This window comes from Thunnus thynnus, chromosome 1 (genome assembly GCF_963924715.1).
Source record: "Thunnus thynnus chromosome 1, fThuThy2.1, whole genome shotgun sequence".
NCBI classification, from domain to species: Eukaryota; Metazoa; Chordata; class Actinopteri; order Scombriformes; family Scombridae; genus Thunnus; species Thunnus thynnus.
The window spans coordinates 36,282,195-36,304,877 of record NC_089517.1 but is presented as its reverse complement, the minus strand read 5'-3'; the positions used below and the strand labels follow the sequence as shown (position 1 = coordinate 36,304,877).

Below are 22,683 nucleotides of genomic sequence, written 5' to 3'. Positions count from 1 at the left end.
GATAATGTGCAGCTCGCCTGTGTTTCTTCCATTATCTCTAATTCTATCAGAGCCAAGTCTCATTTCATTCATTCCTTATCTTAAGCTGACAAGTGTTTACAGCCCCAAGCTGAACTGTATTTCTATTGGATAATTAGCTGTGCTAGTTAATGTTTTTATATTAAACATGGATCATCACTGCATGTAATGTGGAAGGTGTCACTGATAGTGACAGACCAACAGATAATTATAACACAACTTTTCAGGTCCCGTCTGCTCTACAGAGCATTTCAGCCTCTTTCAGCTGGTTGTTTTTGATTTTACAGTTTCACTGTGCTCGGCATAAAGCAGCAAACGGACAGTTAACAACTAGCTGGTGAACATAGTGCTTCATTTCGTACGGGTAACACGTGTTAAAATTGCAGCTGATATTACTCTCTTTGCCTCTAGATGGCAACACTGACTGAAGAGCTGCCCCTTGTAGGAAATCTGCAGCCTGATTAGAATGGTTAGAATTTACATCTTAAAACCTATTCTTTACATTTACAAGTCAGCTATCAAGACTATTGGTTACTGATGGTGAGTAAAATGACTCACTTGTGTTCCCGCTAAAGAAAAGAACATCTTCACATGCAAATATCGGAGGTTATCAAATGATTCCAAGACAAAGGTCCATATGAAGTCACGACTCAGTGGTGTCAAGTCTTAACTCAGATTGATGATGATGATGATGATGATGCACACTAATTTTAAAAACAATTCAGACAGCCAGTGTGTGTAGCTCACATTGAATGTGTGCGTAGAGGTCAGTGTTGACACATCGTAACAGATACACACTGTAGAAAGATTATGTAATTAATCATACTACATCAACACATATCAAGGTTTCAATAACCACTTTTTAATCTCCAGGAAATTAATTATACTAACAATTCCCAGAAGTAGCAGTTTCAATCTAAGACTAACTCATTTGTATCATCAGTTGTGTTTGTCTCAATCTAAATATAAACCTCTCATTTTAGTTTCACTTGGCTATTAGTTTCAGAGCAAATCTGTGAACATGAATATTTCTAAAACTTCACGCTACCATAAAATACATCACTCAAACTTTTAAAAACACCTGAGGCACCAAGTGAAAATTATATACAATTCATAACAACGGAAATAAAGAATATTTTTGTGAACAAGGAACTCAGTATTATTAACAGTGCACTGGTTTCAACAAGCCACCACCTTAAAGATAACCCAAATTTATTAGATTTTAGTCTAGCCCCCAAAACTGCATACAAAGTGACAAGTGGATTTCAAACTAATAATGCATTTAAAAAAAAAAAAAGTAAAAACGCTTTACACTTCGCGTTGAGAGCACAGAGGAATAAATAAGATAAAAGCATTTGTGCAAGTTCAAGATTGGGGATCCATTCACCATTACTTCAACAGAGGAAGGCAATGTGCTCTTATAATGTGTGTGTGTGTGTATAATCAGCTTATCACATCATGCTCACTGCATTACAGAGCATCAAACTCGTGAATCAGCTCAGTCGACAGCTAAAATATTTTTCAGCAATATTAATTTCATCTAAAATACTAAGCTATTGCTCAAAAATACCCTGTCGATGGTAAATGATCTGAAAAGACATTTGTTAGTTGGTGTATTGACCTTCAGCCAGTCTGAAATAGGTTTATCAGCAGAAAAAGGTGCCGAAGTCGCCCATGCCGTTGCGTCTGAACTGGTTTCCCTGGATAGAGACGAAAATCTCATGGTCCATCAGATCCTGCACGGCTCTGCTACAGGACGCCTCCTTGTTTCTGCTCAGCTGCCGACAAAACTGCCACTTCCTGCCTGAGGTGGTGGCTACTTCGCTGTCCGTGCCGTTGTTGTTCTCTGTCGACATGGGCTGAACGTCTGCTGAGCTGCTGGTGGTCGGGGTTGTTGCTGTGGTGATGAGTTGAGGATCTGTGACACCTGCAGGTTTGCACTCAGCTGTCTGTCCAGCATCTTCTTTTGCAGGCTCTTCTGGTGGAAAAAAAGGTGGTAATGTATTGATTCTGTACTTTTTACAAGCAGGCAAACCAGCCTGGTTCCTTTTCTGTTTTTACCTGCATATTTCACCCTTCATCAACCACCACTAGTTATAAAACATCATTTAATTTCACAGTATATTCTGACTCCCAGGGCTCTGCCTACCTTCGCTTTTGTCAAGAGGAACATTCTGGGCCTGGCTGTTTCCGGTTTTCACTAGAATCACCCCGTAGCCTTCATTGTTGTGGATCACATTGTTCTCCATGGTGATGGACGGCATCACATCCAGCTCATCAGCAAAGTCCTGCAGAGGCAGACAACACAAACTTTAAAAATACCCTACTCAATTTGAAACATTTATTTTTCCTGTGTGCTCCAACCTTTCTAAAGTGCAACAAGAGTCATCTAAAGATTATCAATTTGGTTCTTATTTGAAAAGGAAGATCAAGGTTCAAAGAGGTTTAAAGTTAGATTAACATAAGATCAAACCAATATGGAAGTCTTTATGGGCATAATCACAGACGTTTCCATTAATAATACAGTTTTATAGCATAAGTGTGGTGCATGTAATTAGCTTGGCAGATGACTTCATTTCTCACCTTGATGAGGATCCCGTCCTTACAGTGGTGGATGCCGTTGCCAACCAGACTGCATACACTGCCAGGGTAAATCTCTACACCAGCCCCCTGCATACAACACATGCAACATAACCGACAATGTACACAATCACTATAGAATGACCAAAACTGGATTTTTGAGGCCGATTCAAAAGGAAAATCATATATCAGCAGATGATTATTTTCAAATAAAACACATATCATAATCAAACATTTGTGATAAGAGAAAGATATTGTCTGTTCTGAGTGGAACATTTTCCATCTGAGGACAGCAGTAGCTGGTCTGGAGCTTTTGAGTTTGCTCAGTCATCATGGAATTGCAGATGCTCAAACTGTCTTTTTTCTGAGTACTTATCTCAGGCTTACCTCATACATGTTTGGCATTTCTATACTGCAATTTCTTATTTATCAGCAGACATGCACAGATTCGTGCTGCAATAAACTATATGGCCACTGTATCAGACTTTAAGTCACATTTGCAATGATCAACACATTTGACTGATGACAAATAGACACTCTTGTCTCCACAGAGATAATACAGAATACTATAGAGCATACACTGTGCAGTACAGGTAAGTTAAACTTTTCACAGATCGTTTGAATGTAAACTATAACTTCTTCCATTGTCTTCGTTATCCATATTCTGACATCAGGATAGTTTGTTCTGCATTCTCATCTTGAGGTTACTCACTTTACTGTATGTTCAGAACTGGTGTGACGCAGACTGCATCAATCACAAAAGAACTGTAAGAGCTGGTGCATGACTGAAAACCTGTTCGACATACCAAGTGACAGTACCAGCTCAAAAGAGGACGTGTGCTTCTGTAGTACCCTCAGAACAAGACTCACACTGTCCCACGTCCTGACTACATACTGATTCTGAGCATGTCTTCAGTATGCAGTGTGTGATACTCAGACCAGACAGCATGCATACTAAATACAGTCCATTTCTGAGTGTGCTGTCGGTGGATCAACAGTTCATCTGTCTCACTAAGCAGCACACAGATGATAAAAATGTTTGTGGATCATCTAAAACCATAAACAGACAAATTCACCGATGTAAAAACCACCCTGACAGCTGTTTCTGAAGTTCAGCTTAAGGGTGTTTTCTAACCTGCATCGTTTAGTTCAGTTGAACGGGACTCTAGTTGGTTTTCTTCCTTGGTAGGTTTCATTTGGGCAGATCTGAACACAGGTCTGGTCCCAAACAAACTCTGGAGCAGTGCATTTGTTGCGGGAACATGATCTGACCTTGATCCAACCCAACTACAAGGCGTACTCTGCAAGACTGAGTTTAATGGATCCTGTAGTTAGGTGTGATTTGCATGCTGGGGTGTGGATGAGCAGCTAGCCAGAGAAGAAACCAAAGTCCAACCTTGGTCTTCTCAAAATTTGGGCATTTAGGAGCACTCATCAGTGCATCCTGTATGAAAAAGTTGAGTGGTCTTGTGTCTAAGAGAAAGACTTCAGGACCTTCTTCCTGTGTTTATGTTCTTGCTCCTCCCTGAGACACAGCTAACCAATGAGTGAACATTCACACATGGCTTTTAGGGATGCATTTTGGTTCAATTTAATTTTTTTCTGTGTGAATACAAACTGAACCAATGGAAAAACGCAACAAATTGACCAACTAACTCACTGATTCAAAGCAGAGCGAACCAACTATAGGTTTGAAAACACCTCAAGAAGAGCTTTGACCACAAGCCAAAAAACATTTGGAAAACAGGCTGAAATTAAAAAGTTTTGTAGAGTTTTGTCTCATCACACACTCACCTTGGAGCCATAAAGGTCACACATGTTCATCGTGAGATGGGCAGATGTTCGGACAATAACTCCGGTGGTCTCACACTGCATAACACAGTTCTCCATGTTCAGATTCCCCTGACGCACACCTAGTCAACAAACAGGAAGTGAGAATGTCAAGAGATTATCCGTGACCTAATAACTTTCATTGTTTTTACGCCCCAAAAATGGACACAACAGCTATACTCACACAGAATGCCCTCAATAGCGTCATGCTGAATGAACTTGATGTTGGACATTCTGACATCAGCTCCCGTGGATTCAACAAAAGAGTCACCCTTGTTTTTCTTCTCGATCACCACCTCATCAGGGAGCCCGAAGCCTGGGAGATATGGACATGAACCAAACCAGCGGGGAAAAAAGAAACTGGTCAGTGTGAGATGACATAATTATACACTCTCTACAATTACAGTATGATGTTTAAACCCCTCTGGATGTCTTCATTTAAACCCTCCATCTAGATACACTACACCATTTACCTTCTATACTGATGGAGTCTGGCAGGAAGATGGAGCTGGTAACACTGTAGACCCCCGGGAGAATAATTACCATGTCGCCCTGATGGCATGAATCCACCGCTGATACAGGGTCTCTATGGAACTACACACACACACACCTTAGGAGAGTTGCACAGCTTGCACTCTGTTTATCTGATTGTGTGACAAAGCACAGCCACCATGTCAAATTGGATTCACAGCCTGGCACAGTTCCTGCGGGCTTGTAGATTCAAGATTCAAGATGCTTATTGTCACTCTGGTTATACAAGTACGATCGTGTGAAATACTTTGGCTGGTAGGCTCCATTACAGTAAAAACAGCAAATAAAGATATATAAAAAAATAATTATTATAATTGTACAGATGGCGGTCATTGCACAAAAGGTTGAAAAGGCACAAAAATGTTGCCTATACAATCTGGAATGGAACAGACAGCCATTTGCGGGCATCCACGAATGGTCTGATGTCATCACGAGGGGGACGTAGAGGTAACTTTGCAAATGAAGCGTTCAGAGCAGGTTGAAGGCCTGGGTGTGGTCTTGCTGGGAGTATTTTTACCCACATTCACCTTAGGTTTTGGACCCCTATAATCACCTTTTGTTAGCTGAGAAGGGAGGAACACTAAAGAAGCCTAAATAATGTTCACAACCAACCTGTAACAACAACCTGAAACTAAGATGAGCAGCAGAATAGTGTTGACTAAATGTATCTGACACATTGGAACAAGTGTAGCCTACTTACTTTCCTATGTATTTTTTCATTAACAGATGGGGCTCAGCTGTCTGCTACTAACCTGGATTTCAGTGTCCTCAGTGGAACACTGAGGCAGCAGCCTGTCATTGAGGAGGGACTGGAGCTGAAAGCTGGTGCAGGAGGCTGTGACCACATGGACCACCTTGATACCTGATGCTCTCAGCCCACGGCTCTGGACACACTGCTGCCTGGTGTTACCCTTGTAGCCCAGCACATACCTGGAGTGGAGGTGATGGAGATAAAGGAGAAGAGATGTTGAGGTGGTGTAGAAACTGGTTAAAACAGTGGTGGGTAGTTTAAAAGATGGGGGTTGACAGACATATACACGAATCTCTGCAACGACAAATCTCCTACCTTAACAAAGGATTCTCAATGATGTGCAGCTTGCGTTTGAATGTTTCCAGCTGATCGCAGAGCTTCAGGCCCTCCACCATGGACACGTTGTCTGGCTCAGAGTCAGAGTCGCTGCTGAGGGCGCTGCGCAGCACCAAGAACTGCTGGAAGCACTGGGAGCAGTTTTCCAGTAAGGACTGGTACTCTGCCACCAGGCCTGATGGGACTCTGTCCTCCAAGATGTCGTAGTAGCTGAGAGAAGAAACATTTTAAAATTGGGTTTATGGGGATGCACTATCACAAAATGCCAGATCATCACTGAGACACAAAGTGTACTCACAGCCTGAGACGAGGCTCCACACAACGAACAAAGTAGTCAAAGTCATCATCTTCGTCTTCCTCATCCCACTGCCTCCAGATGTGCTTGTAGAAAAATCTGCAAATAGAGGAAGGGAGGCAGGAATTAAAAGGATGAGAGAAACTTGCCAGTAAACTTTATCAGACTGAAATCCAGTGAAGGGTTCGATTAAGCAAAATGCGGCAAAGTCACCTGAGGTGCTCAATGGCCAGGGCAGTCTGGTCAAAGTCTCCAGACTCTTCATAGACCACCTGAAGCTCCTGCAGGGGGAGCTTGTGTCGAGTTGCCTCCAGCACAGTGTTCATGGCCTCCTCATTGAGTTCACAGCCTCGGGCCTCAAACTGCAGAGGCAGCACTGGCTTCACACACGCTTTCAGATCCTGGTAGTCCACATCACATACCTAAAATTACAAACACCTGTTCAGCAGTAGCAGTAACATTTTAAAGACCTGAATTGTCTGTGAGGTTACACAGATTTATTTTGATGGCTGCTTGAGTGAACAACTTGAATGTGATTTCAATGACTTCAAACCCTTTTCATTGGTGATGTTTCCGTCTAAGAAGTTGTCTTGTGCAAATCAGCACGTTTCCATCTATATTGTTTTGCAGATATACTCAAAAGGTAGATGAAAATGTACTTGGTAAGATTCTTGCCATGTTTTCTATTCTCCCATCTTTTTCTGTGTGAGTGACTAATGGGGACATCAATTTTTGAAACTGGTTCAGTATTGAGCGAGAGCGCTTCAGCTGGCAGCCACAAAACAAGCTGCAAAGTAATAGTCCCCCATTACTTAGACACAAAAAGATGCGAAAATATGGTCCATGCTGAAAAATACCAAAGTTTCCCTTAAAATCTGACGGCAGCATTTGAGATGCAACTTTCATAAACAAAGAAACAACAACAGTGCCATTGTGTTTTTCCTTATATTTACTGTTGACTAGCTCGAAGCCCTGTTCTGACTCAGGATTAAACAAGGGATCGCTATTGAAATAAGGTCAAGTGGGGTGATAATAAAGGTCAGTGTATAATTTGTAATATCAACAGTATCTGAAACGTTGTCTCACCTCCACCAGAACATCGAAGACATCTGTAGACCACAGAGCCTGCCAATCACACGACTCCACAACCTTCTCCAGGTAGTCTGCTGTGAAGGCCTTCACCTCTGAGGGCTTACAGTCACCTACACACAAACAGCAAGATCAGACAAAAGATAACACACACACACAAGGACTACGACCAGGAATCTAATGACTCTATTTGAAATTCAGTGCTCATTTATTCTAGTGTGTTTGTTCTTACCGAATATGTAGTCCTGGTACACCTTGAACCTCTCGTAGAACAGGAGGTGGCCTGTTTGGAAAGTGTCAGGGAGATCTGAATTTATCCCGTGGCGCTCACATCTCTGCAGCTGAGTCCCTGACTTGTCAGTGTTGAAGTGGTCTGTGCCACTGTCGTCCCCATCATCATCACTCTCTTCTTCTTCACCCTCTTCCTCATCTTCATTCTGAAACAGAGCTGTTGGGAAAAACAAGTGTAGCTTAAGGACTGTGTTGGGATAGATGAGACTTCCCGTTCTCTACCTCTGAAGGGTCGAGACAAGGCAGGATGATAGTCTGTGATGCACAGCTGTTTGGTGGTTTCAAGGGGTTTTAAACCCCTCAAACTACAGCATGAAACTCCCAGCTGTCATGTGGTAAAGTCGCTCTGCAAAGTCAGTGTCTGTACACTTGGTCAAGGACAGAAACACCACACTGTTGATATTTCAGTTAGCAGCCTGCGAGGTAGAAATCAAGTGTATTGACTGACAACTAAAACTTATGGATAGCAAACAGAGGGGCGAATTCACACAAGGATTGCGCAGCTTTCGTTGCCGCTCAACCTGAGACAATGAGACAAAAAGAAACTGTCATTCACAAAGCACCCACAAAGGGTGAAATGCACCAAGTAGTAGCAAATAGCGTCTCAGTGCTCCTTTGTTATTTGCACATATGTAAATTAGAAAAATATGCATACATTTGGCGCACAATTGGCCTCTGTCAAATGATCCTCATTCCAAAAACAGTCCAATTCACAAAGAGCAGCACTAATAGGCAGTAGTTTGGGAGGGAGGGGGTCTCTTCATAGATTATGCTTTAGTGCCGTCTGGTGGCACACAGATAAACTGCATAAGTTTAGTTTGAACTAATAAGAGTGCAGTTTTAATTTACAAAAAATGTATTTTTATGATTGTATCAGTTTTAAATAACTTCATAGTCCTACTTCTATCACCAATTTTATGACATCATATTTAAGAGGACTTATCACAGCAGGAAAATTACAAGTGTTACTAATGGCATTAACATGGCTCTGTGATTGACAGTAAGTTATGACAGTGTGACAGTTTGTCAGCATGAACAACATCAGGACCCTGAAACTGAAGCAGCTACATGGAATTCAGCCATCGTTCGTTTCAGTATTAACACCTGCTGTCATATGGCAAAATGTCTGCTGTGAAAAAGGCTCATTTTGATTTATATAGACTTTGATGAGTTTAAAGCTGCCACAAATAAAGTTTTGTTGTTTGTTTTTTTTACAATTAATCAAGAGCAAACATAGTCAACAGATTAATCTAATTATCAACTGATTGACTGACTTATGATTACAACAGAGATGATTAGCAAATACTCACATTTAAGAAGCTGGAACCAGCTAATGTTTATCATGGTTGATAAATGACTAACCAATTAGCAAAACTGCTTATGATTTCGGTGAATGGATTAATTGATAAATATACTTTCAGTTCTCAGCTGCAGATGAGGTAAAGCTATCAGAAACTTGATCTAGAATTGTGTTTTCCCAGATCTACATATAGGCCTAGATGTACTTTGCAAAGTACTGTTAAATTACATAAAACATTAAATAACATTTTTAAAGAACACAGGTCCAGATAGGACAGCAGGGGTACTTCTATGAAATGCAGTCTGTGTCCAGAAACAACCTCAAGAAGAAACACAGAATAACAGATTTGCATGCTGACATGACATACAGTAGAGACGGTTACAGAAAAATCTGTTATATGTCTGTTAAAATATTTCAGCTAGATCAGCTACATTAACCTGAGCTGAAATGACAGCAAATCAGCTACACCATCATCAACCCAAAATTTGACCAAATGGCACAATAAGCTCTGTTTTTCAATGTGTGTGTGTGTGTGTGTGAGAGAGACTAGAGATTATGGAGTTTATACTATCGGGCATTAGTGCATTTGTATAAATCTCTGAAACAAAGCTGAGTTGAAATTAAATTGGACAGCTGGTGCAGTTATTGGTGTATTTTATTGTGACACAGCTCAGGGCTAACATTGTCTCAAAAGATCTTGATGTTAAACATGACTCTTCCACTAGGTTCCACTGTTTTTGCTAACAGGTGAAACCAGTACCACCAGTATCACTGAAAGTTTCAGCTTGTCCAACTGAGTATTGGACATTCATGGTATCATGGTCTACGTAGTCTGTGTGTGAGAGAGATTGTGTTTATGTGTTAAATGTGTTGTTTCTGGATCTCTCTCACCCACAGATCTCTGTGTTGTTGAACCCACAGAAGTAGGCTACCTTATTGTATGAGTTACTACTACAATCACAACCATCATCAGCTCTTACTACACCACCAGTGGACTGGACAACTGTAATATTATGGATTAAATCATTTCTGACGACATGTTCTCATAGAGGGATACCTCAGCCTTGACATGAAAAAAATTAGGATTAACTGAGGGGCATCATAGAGGGAGATGAGGTGAAAGGGAAGTATAACAACTGACACATGGACAGTCCCGTGATTTTTTATCATCAATTAATACCTACCAAGCCTCCCAGTTTAAGTTACTGGGAGGTGTCACTCCAGACTGCATAGCACTATGTGATTAGGAACCACTTTACAAACTGATGGAGATCATTAGTAGTTCTCAGTAAGTAAGTTAATGTCAGTTTTATCACCTTCACTTGTCTTGGATGCACATGAGACCGATTTTTGAACAGCGTTTGGTCACATGTTTTGCGGTCTGAAGGAACTGATACGAATATAGACTGACCATCTTAATTATGGACATTAAGTGTTTAAACAAAACGCTTCGTTAGCTGGTGATAACATGAGCCAGCCAAGTAACGTTAACGTTAAGTTAACCTGAATGTTTGGCGTGACATTGAACCTACGTTGCTGTACGTATTTCAACATTATTCAAGGGAAAAACGTTACACAAACCTTGAGTTATATCATGAACATTATGTCCAGCTTCGGGGCTCCCTTTCTTGTTTTCTATGTCGAGTTCAACATTAACGTACGACTCCAAATCAACTACGACGATGTCCGTCATGTCGTCTGCAGTTTCTTCCTTCGTCTTGTCCGAAACCGTTACCGCAGCAGACGGGTTTTCCAGCGCTGCTTGCTCCATGAAGAATTAAAAAGAACTGCTTGATACTTTGTCACGTAAACTTCAATGTGCTAAAAGCCAGTGGCGCTGCAATGTTTTGTCAGTTTGACACACAAACAGAAAAACTAACTGCACACACCCAGTTACTTTCAAACTTTCCCCGGTCTGCAGCTCAGCAGCCAATCGAGACACGAACAACTGCCGCGACTCCCGCCCCCGAGCTCCTGTGAGCCAATGGGAGCAGGGAAAGAAAATGAGCATGCGCAGGTCCTCCTTCTTCTGTTTACGGGCTAAATGTACAATTTTTAAGCAATTTTTTTACTGAACGGAGGGTTCATAGTGGATCGGGTGGTGGATCAGAGTTAGTTCCTAAAAGAAAGAAAGAACCAGCTGTTACCATATGAGAGAAATTGGTCACATGATAACAAATCTGTCTCCTTAAGAAATGAGTAACTCCATCTGCTGAGAAAGGCCACTAGATGTGGCTGAAAGTTTCAGGAACAGTTTGGACCTTGTGTTAAGATTTTTTTGTTTGTTCTTATTTATTTGTTAAGTATTCAACATTGTGGTTCTCCATAAAGCTGGGATCTCCCTTCCCTTTCTTCCTTGGCTATAAAGACAACAGCCAATGCTCTCAAGCATTTGTTTTTGGCGGACAGGCACTTCATCAGACACACTCTGCTTGGTATTGTGGACATGTGTAATGTTTTTAAAGTACTGGACATTCTCGTCCCAAACAGTTGTCTGCAGACACCCAGAAACAGAATTTACATTAACTGCCACTTGTACTATTAAGAGTTGAATTCACTGTGTTAGTGTTTTAAGACTTGTGATGAGGACATTGAATAGCGATTGCTTACATGGATAATGCTGCATTGTTTTAATTGAAAAAGAAAATACACTGATCATTTGGAAAAATACTTCAATCTTTCTGCTTTTATTATTGCTTTTAACTCAAGTAAGTTCAGGAATTCTGCAAGTTGAATATTGTCCTGCACTACATAGAAATGAATTGAAAGCAACTGTTGCCTAGAAGGTAAGAAAAAGTCAACATATGTGAGACACTGTGGTACTCAGTTGGCAGTAATGCAATGTACATATGAGTTATAATAGGGAAGAAAAAATGCAGAAACACTAGTATAGTCTTTTAAAACAAAACTTAAACTGTGCATTATCTTCAAAACAGCAATGAATTTTCACTACCTATAAGTTTGGTTGGAAAATCAACCCCACATGCTGGGTCAAATACTGTATGGACAAACCCAATGCTAGGTTACTTTGACCCAGCATGTTGGGTTGTACAATCAACCCTACTCTATGGGTTGATTGTACAACCATGTCACACCAGCATGATTTGTGAATCATAACTAGTTTGGAGCCAATTCTGGTCCGATATTCAACTTACACAAGTGTGATGTGAAAACTTGAAGCCTCCAGTGCAAAAACACTGAAAATTTACAGTGAAGTAGGAGACATCTTGTGTCCAGCAGTTAAACTTTTGAAATGACAAATATTTGAATATTCATAGATTCTGGATTTTTACATGAAGGACAAGTAGATGTCATTTTAAGAATTTTAACAAGATTATTGAATTTTTGGAAAAAAATTATATCAGACACAAATTATTATTCAAAGTAGAGTATTTTATATACATCTTAACACATGTCAGGAGGGGATCTTTAACAACAACAACAATAAATATAATAATAATAATAATGCATTTAATTTGTACTGCACTTTTCATTCACAGTGAATCTCAAAGAGCTACAGCATTAAAACCTAAAACCTGAACTGTACACTATGGCTAAGGGGAGTGTGGAGAGGGAGGGAGGGGGGGTGTTATATGCAGAGAAATAAAACACGTTTGTCCTAAAAAAAAAAAAAAAAAAAAAAGCTGGAGTAGCGGCTTTCATATGTAACTACAGCCTGTGTCCGGCTGGAGGCAGCATTGTGTAAATCGTGCTTAGTGTGGCCGACACCAGAACAGGAGAAGAAGAAAGTGTTTGACTGGTGAAACACTACCTGGTTGGGTCGTGGCGCCAGCAGTAAGGTAAACCCGGAAAACCGCGGCGTTTTGACCCAAAACTAAGAAATGTTTTGATACTATATGTAAAAGTAAAGTCTGCGGTGTCCTTTGTTTGAAGCAGTTTAACGGAGCCGCTGTGCAGCTCTTTTTAAACCAATGCACCACCACATCAGTTAGCATTAGCATGCTGAGGAATATTCACCGGATCTTTAGCTAATGCGTCTTCAACGCTCCGTCCCAGAGAAAGCTGGGTCCATCTCAGAAATTTATATTTTCAGTGTATTGTTGTTCCGTAGGATGTTGCACCAGTAATTTACATGAGTTAGCTATTAAGCTTCTCTAAGCTTTTCTATGGGAACCATGCCGGACTGTCTCATCCACACTGTGGGTACAAACAGGTTACATAGATGAAGGCAGGTACTCGAAAGCAAAAAAAAAAAAGTTTTCATACAGTGCATCATAAATTATGACGTGCATTGATCATAATCTTCAATTGTTCAGATTGCTCACAAATAATGATTGACTGGTCCAGAGACATCAAGGGATAGGTTCACAATTTTTCAAGTCTGTCTTGAATAAAAACAGTCAGGTGTCCAAATGAACACTGGAACATGTTTTTTTTTTTTCTTGTTGTAATCATTCCTCCTGTTCATACTGACCATTAGAAGATCCCTTCATAATGCACTTACAATGTAAGTGATGGGGGACTAAATCCACAGTCCTCCTTCTGTGCAAAAATGTATTTGAAAGTTTATCTGAAGCTAATATAAAGCTTCAGCATCCAAATGAGTCAAATCAAGTAGATATCTATCAACAATACAGTCTTTGTAGTGCTAAAGTTCCTCTTTTTGTTAATATATTTCCACTGCAGCTCAACAGGGAAACACTGGAAACACAAAGAGGGAATTTGATGCTAAAAAGACTGTAAATGTGTCAGATATCCACTTGATATGACTAACTCAGACTGCTGACTTGGAACTCAGAGTAGTTTGATAGCTAATAAGATACAAATCTGAGTTGTGTGTTTCCACTTTTGACTGAACTAGGCTAACAGTGTCCCTCTGCTTCCAGTCTGTGCTAAGTGTAAACATGTCACACACACACATTATATACACTTGACAGCGTAATGTGACAGTAGCATAAACAGGAGCCTTGCACATTTGAGTTGATAACATCTGACGCAGTTTTGTTCGTCTTTCTTTCTGTACCTGTTTTTCTTGTTCTGGTTCCGGGTCACTGAGGGAAAGAATCTATCCCAGCATGCATTGTGCGGCAGCTCACTAGTCTATCACAGAGGTTAACACATAAAAACAAACACATTCATCCTCACATTCACACCTTCACAAAATTCAGTTATCAAAAATCAATTCTTCATGTATGTCATTATGTCATATGATCACTGTTACATTTCTCATTACAACATGATCTCTCCCCTCTCCATGCTTTATGTTTGTCTCAGCTGGATTATGTCTTGCCCGTTTTTGAATTTAAAATCACTTCTATATCTGGTTTGTTTAAATGATTAAATGTGTGAATTTGTGCCTGCTTTAAATCTCAGATTGAAAGCCAACAGAAAGGCAGTGTGTTGGAACATCTTCCTAAATTTTTCATAAAGAACAAGTGAGTCTGCAAGCCAGGAAAGAACATGGATGCTTCAGCAGGAGTAAAAACATGGTATGCACACATACTCTTCACGGAGTTTACTAGGTGTAGGTGGTACCCGGTTTTTCATAACCTTTATTATAATTGATTGAAATAATGACCAAGACCATTCAATTATAAATTCCTTTAATGGTGGCTGAATATCACCACTGATGTTTTTTGACACAATATTTAAAAGTGAAGTCAGGTTATGAGACCCTTAACAGGTTTCTTAATGATCCTGACAAGCCCTCATACACATTCAACATTTTTGACACATTTGTTGTAATCCTGCCAGGGAAAAAACAAACAAACCCTAGATGAAGCCAAAAACAGGTTTGTGTACATAACTCACACAGTAACCATTTTAAGGACATCATTGTCAGTGCGTTGTTTTTGTGTCTACAGCAGAGGACATTCACATATTATCTCACATATTTCATACACCAAATTATTGGTGTTTAAAGTGTGGCTGTGCTTTCCTTTATAAACTTGAAGTCTCACATAGCAAGTCATATTACCTGTTACTTTGCTCATTTACTTATACAGTTCAGAGGGCCATCATCATGCTTTAGTTCACACAAGAGAAACAAAAGAAAACATGATGGCGTGATAAAGGTAGATGTCCTGTTAATGTAACTGACCTTTTTCACTGCAGACATTTTGACATGCCACAGTACCACTGTGCTTTTCCTGCTATGACAAGTCAGAATATCTGCTGTGAAAAAGTTCAAGTGCAGGCCTGAACAAGATATATGATGTCACAGCTCTGATGTTTGGTATTTCATAAATATAGAGCTGCAACTAATGATTATTTTCATTATCGATTAATCTGTTGATTATTTTTTCAATTAATCAATTAGTTGTTTGGTTTGTAAAATGTCAAAAAATAGTGAAAAATGTAATCATTGTTTCCCAAAGCCCAAGATACAACCCTAAATGTCTTGCTTTCTCTCAACCAGCAGCTCACAATCCAAAGATACTCAGTTTACTGTCATAGAGGACTAAAGGAAGCAGAAAATATCCACGTTTAAGAAGCTGGAACCAGAACATTTTGGCATTTTTTTCTTAAAAAATGACCTCAAAATGATTAATCAATTATCAGAATAGTTGCCGATTAATTTTCTGTTGATCAACTAATCAACTATTTGTTGCAGCTCTAAATAAATATTGAGCAGGGCACTCCAACTGTAAACAGTCTGTGAGAGTGATACTGCAGCTTGGAGTCTGTTAGTGTAACATTACACTTAGCATACGCTAGAAAAGTGACACCTGTGTTTCCAAACCCAGTGCATCACATCCACACAGTCACCGCTGAACAAAAGGGTGATGAAGTGAACATGAAGTATAATGTGACTGCACAACAAAACAAATGGGAGATGAAGGAGATCAAGCTCAGTCTGCACACGCCCAGAGAGAGGAGGTCTAATCAGGAAACACAACACCTGTGTGTGGATCAATTAACAAAAACCAACAAAGCATCTGAGCTCCATGTAGCCATATACAGTTAGGTTCATATATGTTTGGACACTGACACAAGTTTTGTTGTTTTAGCTGTTTACGGAAAGATATTCAAGTTACAGTTATATAATGAATATTAAATTGAATTGCACTTTTAATAAATTAAAGTGCAGACTCTCAGCTTTAATTTGAGGGTATTCACATTTAAATTGGAGGAGAGGTTTAGGAATGACGGCTCTTTACTATGTAGCCACCTCTTTTTCAAGGGACCAAAAGTAATTGGACAATTGACTCAAAAGCTGTTTCATGGACAAGTGTGGGCTATTCCTTTGTTGGTGCATCATCAATTGAGCAGGTAAAAAAAATGCATTTGGAAGCTGTTGCTGTGAACCCACAATATGAGAGAGATAGTGGGAACATTAGGAGTGTTTTGTCAACACAAAAAGGCCTGGACGTCCACGGAAGTCAACGGTGGTGGATGATACCAGGATCTTTTCCATGGTAAAGAAATACTCCTTCACAACATTCAGCCAAGTGAAGAACACTCTGCAGGAAGTAGGCATATCATGATCCAAGTCTACCGTAAAGAGAAGACTCTGCCAAATACACAGGGTTCACCACAAGGTGCAACCCATTCATAAGTCTCAAGAATAGAAAAGACAGATTAGACTTTGCCAAAAAACATCTAAAAAAAAGGCCTAGAAGTGTATAGGGATATACTGTCTGCTCAGATTCAGCCAAATTGAGCAAAGTTGATTGGAAGGCGCTTCACAGTACAGATGGACAATGACCCAAAAAATAGTGTGAAAGCAAGTTTTTTTAAGGCAAAGAAGTGGAATGTTCTACAATGGCAGAGTCAATCTGTCAACCTGATGGAGCATGCATATCACTTGCTAAAGACAAAACCTAAGGCAGAAAGACCCATGAAAAAAACAACAACTAAAGCCAGCTGCACTAAAGGCCTGGCAAAGCATCACAAAGGAGGAAACCCAGCATTTGGTAATGTTCATGGGTACCAGACTTCAGGCAGTCATTGCCTGCAAAGGATTCTTGAAAAACATTTTATTTATGATTACTTTAATTTGTCCAATTACATTTGAGCCCCTGAAATGAGGGGACTGTGAACAAAAATGGTTGCAATTCCTAAACGTTTCATTTGATATTTTTGTTAAACCCTTTGAATTAAAGCTGAAAGTCTGCACTTCAGTTGCATCTTGATTGTGTCATTTCAAATCCATTGTGAGCCAAAATTATGAAAATCGTGTCACTGTCCAAATATTTCTGGACCTAACTGTATGTTAGAGCCTCTGGGTGGCCTTAATCGAGCGTGTCTCAGTGTTCTCTGATAAACCTCCACACTGGCAGTTACTGGGAATTCTTTACACAGGTAGCCACTTGACTACTGGTAAATACATAAAGTGTGGGCATTGGGACTGACCCATTCATAAGAGACAAAAAAGCCATGTTAGCTTTGTCACTTTTCATCACCTACTACTGTGCTACACTTGACTGACCTCAAGTGGATTGTCACAACATTATATCACCTAACATGGAAGCATCAGTTTCATGATAATCTTGTATTTGTGATGGTATAGGCCTTTTTTTCAGAAGCATAATTCATTTGTCATAGCATGAAAGGCAAAGGTGTTACTGATAACGTTAACGACTGTGTTTACACTCTAACCACTTTGATGATAGGTTGTAAAATATGAAGGGCTTTTACTGACCTTAACGTTCAGGTATAGCCAGACTCACACAGCTCTGCAACTAACAAATTAATCATTTACTACCTGGACATACACTTATGGCCAGATTTTGCCTAAAACAATTGAATATCATTTATGCTTGACTCTGATTTATCTTTCTCAATTTTTTAGGGTGAAAATCCAGTTAAGTTCTTTGTCAACCAACAGTAATCCTCTCATACCCTTTCCAGGTTCTTGATTTAGCTCACCGTCTGAATCTTCGTGTTAAAATGTGCAGTCAGGAAAATAGCGAGCTCAGCAAGATTTTAAAGGCTGATGATGATGTCGATGACCTCTCAGCAAGTGATGAATCTGAGCCTGAAGAACAACCCTGCGGTGCACCCTTTGACCCGGAACTGGACGTGGACGACGATGACGGGGAGGTTGGGGCTGCTGTTCCAGCTGCTGGACAAAAAACCTTCAGTCTGAAAGGAGGGAGCTCGGGTTTCTCAAGCCGCAGCCACAGCATCTTTGACTGCCTGGACAGTGTTGCCAAGCTGGCCTCCTCATCATTAGGCCAGGACAACGTTATAGACGGAGTGTTTGCTCGGCCTCTGCCTCCAGCCCCCAGCCGCAAGACGAGCCAGCCTCCGCCTAGCAGCTCCACACCAGCAAAGAAGAGAGGAGTACCAGACTACCTGGTGAACCCGGATCGCTGGACCCACTACAGCCTGGAGGATGTGGCTGAGACCAGTGACCGAGGCAACAGCAGGGTGGCCCACCAATACCTGGCCAGCCTGCAACAGAAGAAAGAAGAGCCACAGCCCGAAAGCCAGGGTGATTCCTTCTGTAGCGCCCAGCAGAAGATCATCTTCTCCAAGCCCAGCCATCTGGCTAAGAAGCCTGCTGATGAGTCATCAGCTGTTAGAGGCCAGGAGAAAGGGATGCGCCTCAGTCACCTGGAGGAAGAGGAAGATGAGTACGCAGTGGGGAAGGAGAAAAAGAAGACTGTAGGATGGAGAACAGATGAGTGCAAAGAGGAAAGTGTAAGAGGGAAGGATGAGGTTAAACAGACCAGGGCAGCCATCGGTCAACCAGAGGCTGAGGAAAAGGAAAAGAAACGTGTTCAAAAAGAAAGAGGTGTGGACGAGGAGGAGGAAGTGGAAGAGAAGAAAGAACAGGCCAACCCCAGCTTTGCCTCCTTTAGAAAGATGAACCAGAAGAACTACAGGAAGAGCTCACGGCAAGAGGACTGAGGACAGCAGGCCTGGTGCCTCACAACCACACCACCATACGATTCTTTCACTTCTTCTGCCATTGTAAAAAGCTATGCCCCTCATCACACAACTGCTCCATATTTGAAAAACTGTCCAGTCAAATCTTAAAAGTCCAATTTAGAAAATGTTGCAGCTCTACTGTACTGTACTCATACAGCATCTTAGTTGTGTCAACAAATCTCTGAGTCGCAGAAATGATTCTCTGGTCCTCAGTGTCAGTTCATAAATGCAAACACTACAAGGTCATATATCATCATCGTTATGGATTATTAAGTTTCAGATTTGATTTATAAGGGTGTCCATTTAATTTTAGGTCACTTGTCTGTGTTGAAACAAATCCTTCAGCACAATGTTGAACTATTTGGTATGTCAAGACATCCCTTAAACACAGCTTACAGTGATGGACTGAGGAGACATTTGGGTAGTGGACCAGTTAGTTTTTATTTTTAGTGGAGGAACCAACATCACTTGGTCAAGGGAAGGGAGCTTTGAAACAGTATAGGAATTTTAACACTGTTGGTCATTAATTTGTATTTGATTTTTATTCCTTGTTGCATATTTTGATTTTTGGAATACCTTGGATCTTGAATAAAAAATATTGATTTGTATTATGTCTACTGTATTTTTTTCAAACACATTTAAGACTTGCTTGTTTTCATTAAAACTCAAAAAAATTTGGCTGACTGAAAACTAGAATAATAAGCAAACTGGGAAGTATGTATAATATCCACATGTATACTGTAGGCTACATCAGCATAGGGGAAAAAGGTGATAAAAGTCTAGCAGACTAACTCTCACCAAGCATAGAAGGTCATTCCAACAATGTTTTAGCCATGCTAGCAGTGTGGCTCTAGGGATGGCAATGTCTGTCCACCACTTTGATCCAGAGTGAAATATCTCAACAACTATTTGATGGATTACTGTGAAATTTGGTGTACACATTCATGGTCCCCAGATGACGAATTGTAATAACTTTGATCTCCTGACTTTTTATCTAATGCCATCATCTGGTCAAGATTTGATTTTGTGCAATGTGTTGCTCTATAACCAAATACCTGCAAATCTCGTGACACGACAGCCTCAGCTAATCCTAATTTGCAATTGTTTGCACACTATTACAGTAAACCAACTCAGTGAACATGGTAAACAGTATACAGTACCTGCTAAACAACAGCATGTTAGTGTTATTGTGAGCATGACATTCAAACCATGCAAATGTTCGAAGCATGCTGATGGTTTGAACATTTAGCTCCAGTGCAGCCTGACTGAGCCGCTAGCATGGTTGAAGACTTGTTCTGCCATGAAAAAGTGTCATCACCATCTTAAAGGACTGCAGTACTCATGTCCTGGACTTGATATCATGACAAATAAAAGACTCAATGAGCTCATGTTTAAGCATTTAACAGAAGCTTCACATTGGTTTATTCATCATTAACATAATTTGAAGCAAAGATTTATAGGAGACTTAAGTAGTCACCCAAGTGATTGTTTAAAGAAACCTGGAGAATCAAACTTATGATTTTTAAATCTTACATTAGCCCTTATGTGTAGGACTTGAACATCTCTGACTTTAATAACTCAGAGAGGTGGTATCAAAACAGACTGATGCTGACACCGCCACCAACCTGACCCAGGTCATTAGTAACCAAATTGATTGACTTAGATTGTCTCATTTTTTCCCCTCAAAAGTTATACCATCAAATTTCAAAGTTGCTATAATCACATAACAATTCTACACAAATGACTTTTAATGTAATAATAATAATAGGAGCTGCCCTGCTGACAAAAATAAATGGCTGGATTTGCTTCCTATTATACACTGAATTACCAGTTTATCATATATACTTGTACAATCTCATGCAATTTCGATACACAGCAACTTTCTCACGACAGACATTTTTCCTTATCATACACAGGTGCAATTAATACCATTAATAAGTGCTGCATTGTGTGTAGAAGTGCCACTTCAGCAGCCTGGCACACTGTATGCTGGTTCTCTGGCTTACTGGGATAACTAAATGTCACAGAGCTGTCATTTATTTTTGTCATTTATCATTAGCGTGTTTTCCCTGCTATTATCCTATAATCATTTATTCCAAGTTTTATATTGTGCATTATATGGAAATGTGGCAAATTATTTTCAGCAGCATTCGGACCGCATTAAAATAGATTTAAAAGGAGTGGATATCAGTCTGCTGTAAGTGTTAATAAATGTCCCAAATACACTATAGCAAACATTATATTTACTCAGTAGTCTAATGCCTCTATTGTCAGGTGAATTAAAAACGATGTGATATTTGGTCACAGTGGGACAAAAGCAACACATTATCTTGTGTACCAGAGTGTGTTTTTTAAGAGCAGGCACAGGTTGGTCCAGTTTAGCCGATTTAACCAAGTTAGCCTGGTTAAGTGTCTAGTTTTATCTAGTGTTTAACAGTCACTGTTTGCATACTGATAGGCTGTAAGTAAATGATCACGCTGTTCAGTTGGTGTGCTATAAGTCATCAGCTGTTTGCATTTTAAAGGGAGTTTTGCATTGCAGCTACAGAGGATGGTGAGGTCAGTGCAAATGAGACTGAAAAAACTGTGAAGTTGCCTCATTTTTCTGCTGGCTGTAAGCCAATAATAAGAAAATGATGGTGATGTTTTGACCTCATGGTGCATTCTTGTCAGATGGGAAGAAACCCTGCTGCTCGGTGTCATGGTTACACATAGCAAAATGAGAAGTTGAATGATAGAAAGTAGATTGTGCCTTTAAAAACAGACCAGCTGCTTTCTAACAACTAAAACAATATATAAGGCATGTTCAGCTACTTTTCCCAAGAATTGGGTTTACTGAGCTGCTGGCATATTGTTTGCTAAGTAAAACCTGGAATTCCTGCAAATCTGGAACCTGGACTGATATAAACACACCTCTCACTCAGCTGTGGCATCCAATCTGCTTCATGGAACAAGCCCAACTTCACAGTAAGGATATGTGTTGTGACTATTTCAAGGTGATGAAAGAGTGAGTCACTGGTTTCATGTATAATCGTGAGACATTCAGTGCACGTATGCACCCAATTTCAAACATATAGAAAATCCTGCTTATTGAAATGGCTACAAGAGCATTTGTTAAGCTGATAGACTATGAAGGTTTTAAACTGTGATTAATACTGCCTAAAGCTAGCTTAGAAATGATGGTTAATTACCTATGTGCTGGGTAAAGAAATTTTTTTTCTCTGAAATTATGACATTGAGACATTCTTGCTCATAATTCAGCTCTATATGGGGAATTTACCTGACAGATCAGATAACGGTGTGGTCCAAAGACTCAGTATTCTCTCTTTGGAAGATGCAGAAGAATTGATATTAAAACTTGTGATGGTAAAGGTTTGATTTCTTCCCCTTATGTTTTCTGGTTGAAGGGTGTGTAAACTGCATGGCTCTTTGAAACAGAGCCAGTTTGTTTTTTATTGATACATGTATTTTGCATATAGCAAAGAGGTTTATAGTTCTTAACTGGAAAAATAAAACTAAACCCAATAGGTAATTGTATTTAGAAAAAAATGACATAGGTACTGCAAACAAACTAGAAACATTGAGGGAGCATGGCATCTCTTAGTACATTTTCCTCAGAAATTGGTAATTGTGATTCCTAAGAAGAATGAATTAAATAAATTAGATTTTTGTGTGTGTGATTTAAGTTGGAGAAGCATCATTTACTTTTTCTCTTTGTTTCTTTGTCTGCTTCCTAATTGATGAAACAGAATTGAAATGTAGGACTATGAAAGTGAATAGTTAGTCACAGAGTGTTTAGTCCTGCTATCATCTGAAAGCTGG

General features: G+C 39.9%; 2 protein-coding genes across 3 annotated transcripts; one reads left to right on the top strand and one right to left on the bottom strand.

Annotated features, from left to right (window-relative positions):
• Nucleotides 1-858: 858 nt before the first annotated feature.
• On the bottom strand, nucleotides 859-10,941 carry shcbp1 (SHC SH2-domain binding protein 1). 2 transcript variants are annotated; one of them, XM_067596766.1, is made up of 13 exons: nucleotides 10,603-10,941; nucleotides 7,663-7,878; nucleotides 7,428-7,543; nucleotides 6,555-6,763; nucleotides 6,345-6,440; nucleotides 6,026-6,256; nucleotides 5,712-5,889; nucleotides 4,902-5,022; nucleotides 4,613-4,744; nucleotides 4,393-4,511; nucleotides 2,602-2,688; nucleotides 2,168-2,306; nucleotides 859-1,996 (listed from the first exon to the last, which is right to left on the bottom strand). In XM_067596766.1, exons 1-13 carry the CDS (start codon nucleotides 10,790-10,792, stop codon nucleotides 1,665-1,667), a joined length of 2,166 nt encoding a protein of 721 aa, XP_067452867.1. In that variant the 5' UTR covers nucleotides 10,793-10,941; the 3' UTR covers nucleotides 859-1,664. The 2 variants fall into 2 exon arrangements, with proteins under 2 accessions (XP_067452867.1, XP_067452875.1); XM_067596774.1 differs by having other exon boundaries at nucleotides 859-1,993.
• Nucleotides 10,942-12,714: 1,773 nt separating this feature from the next.
• LOC137187668 (U5 small nuclear ribonucleoprotein TSSC4-like) lies at nucleotides 12,715-19,469 on the top strand. The gene is made up of 3 exons (XM_067596740.1): nucleotides 12,715-12,821; nucleotides 14,356-14,471; nucleotides 17,836-19,469. The coding sequence occupies exons 2-3, from the start codon at nucleotides 14,469-14,471 to the stop codon at nucleotides 18,838-18,840; spliced, it is 1,008 nt and encodes a 335-aa protein (XP_067452841.1). The 5' UTR covers nucleotides 12,715-12,821; nucleotides 14,356-14,468; the 3' UTR covers nucleotides 18,841-19,469.
• The last annotated feature ends 3,214 nt before the right edge of the window (nucleotides 19,470-22,683 follow it).

Excerpts from the sequence above, each read along its gene's own strand:
- shcbp1 (XM_067596766.1), bottom strand. The coding sequence starts at position 10,792 with ATGGAGCAAGCAGCGCTGGAAAACCCGTCTGCTGCGGTAACGGTTTCG. Across the intron at positions 7,879-10,602 it reads TGTTCATGATATAACTCAAG|CTCTGTTTCAGAATGAAGAT; the intron begins GTTTGTGTAACG and ends TTTTCCCAACAG. Across the intron at positions 4,745-4,901 it reads AGACTCCATCAGTATAGAAG|GCTTCGGGCTCCCTGATGAG; the intron begins GTAAATGGTGTA and ends CATATCTCCCAG.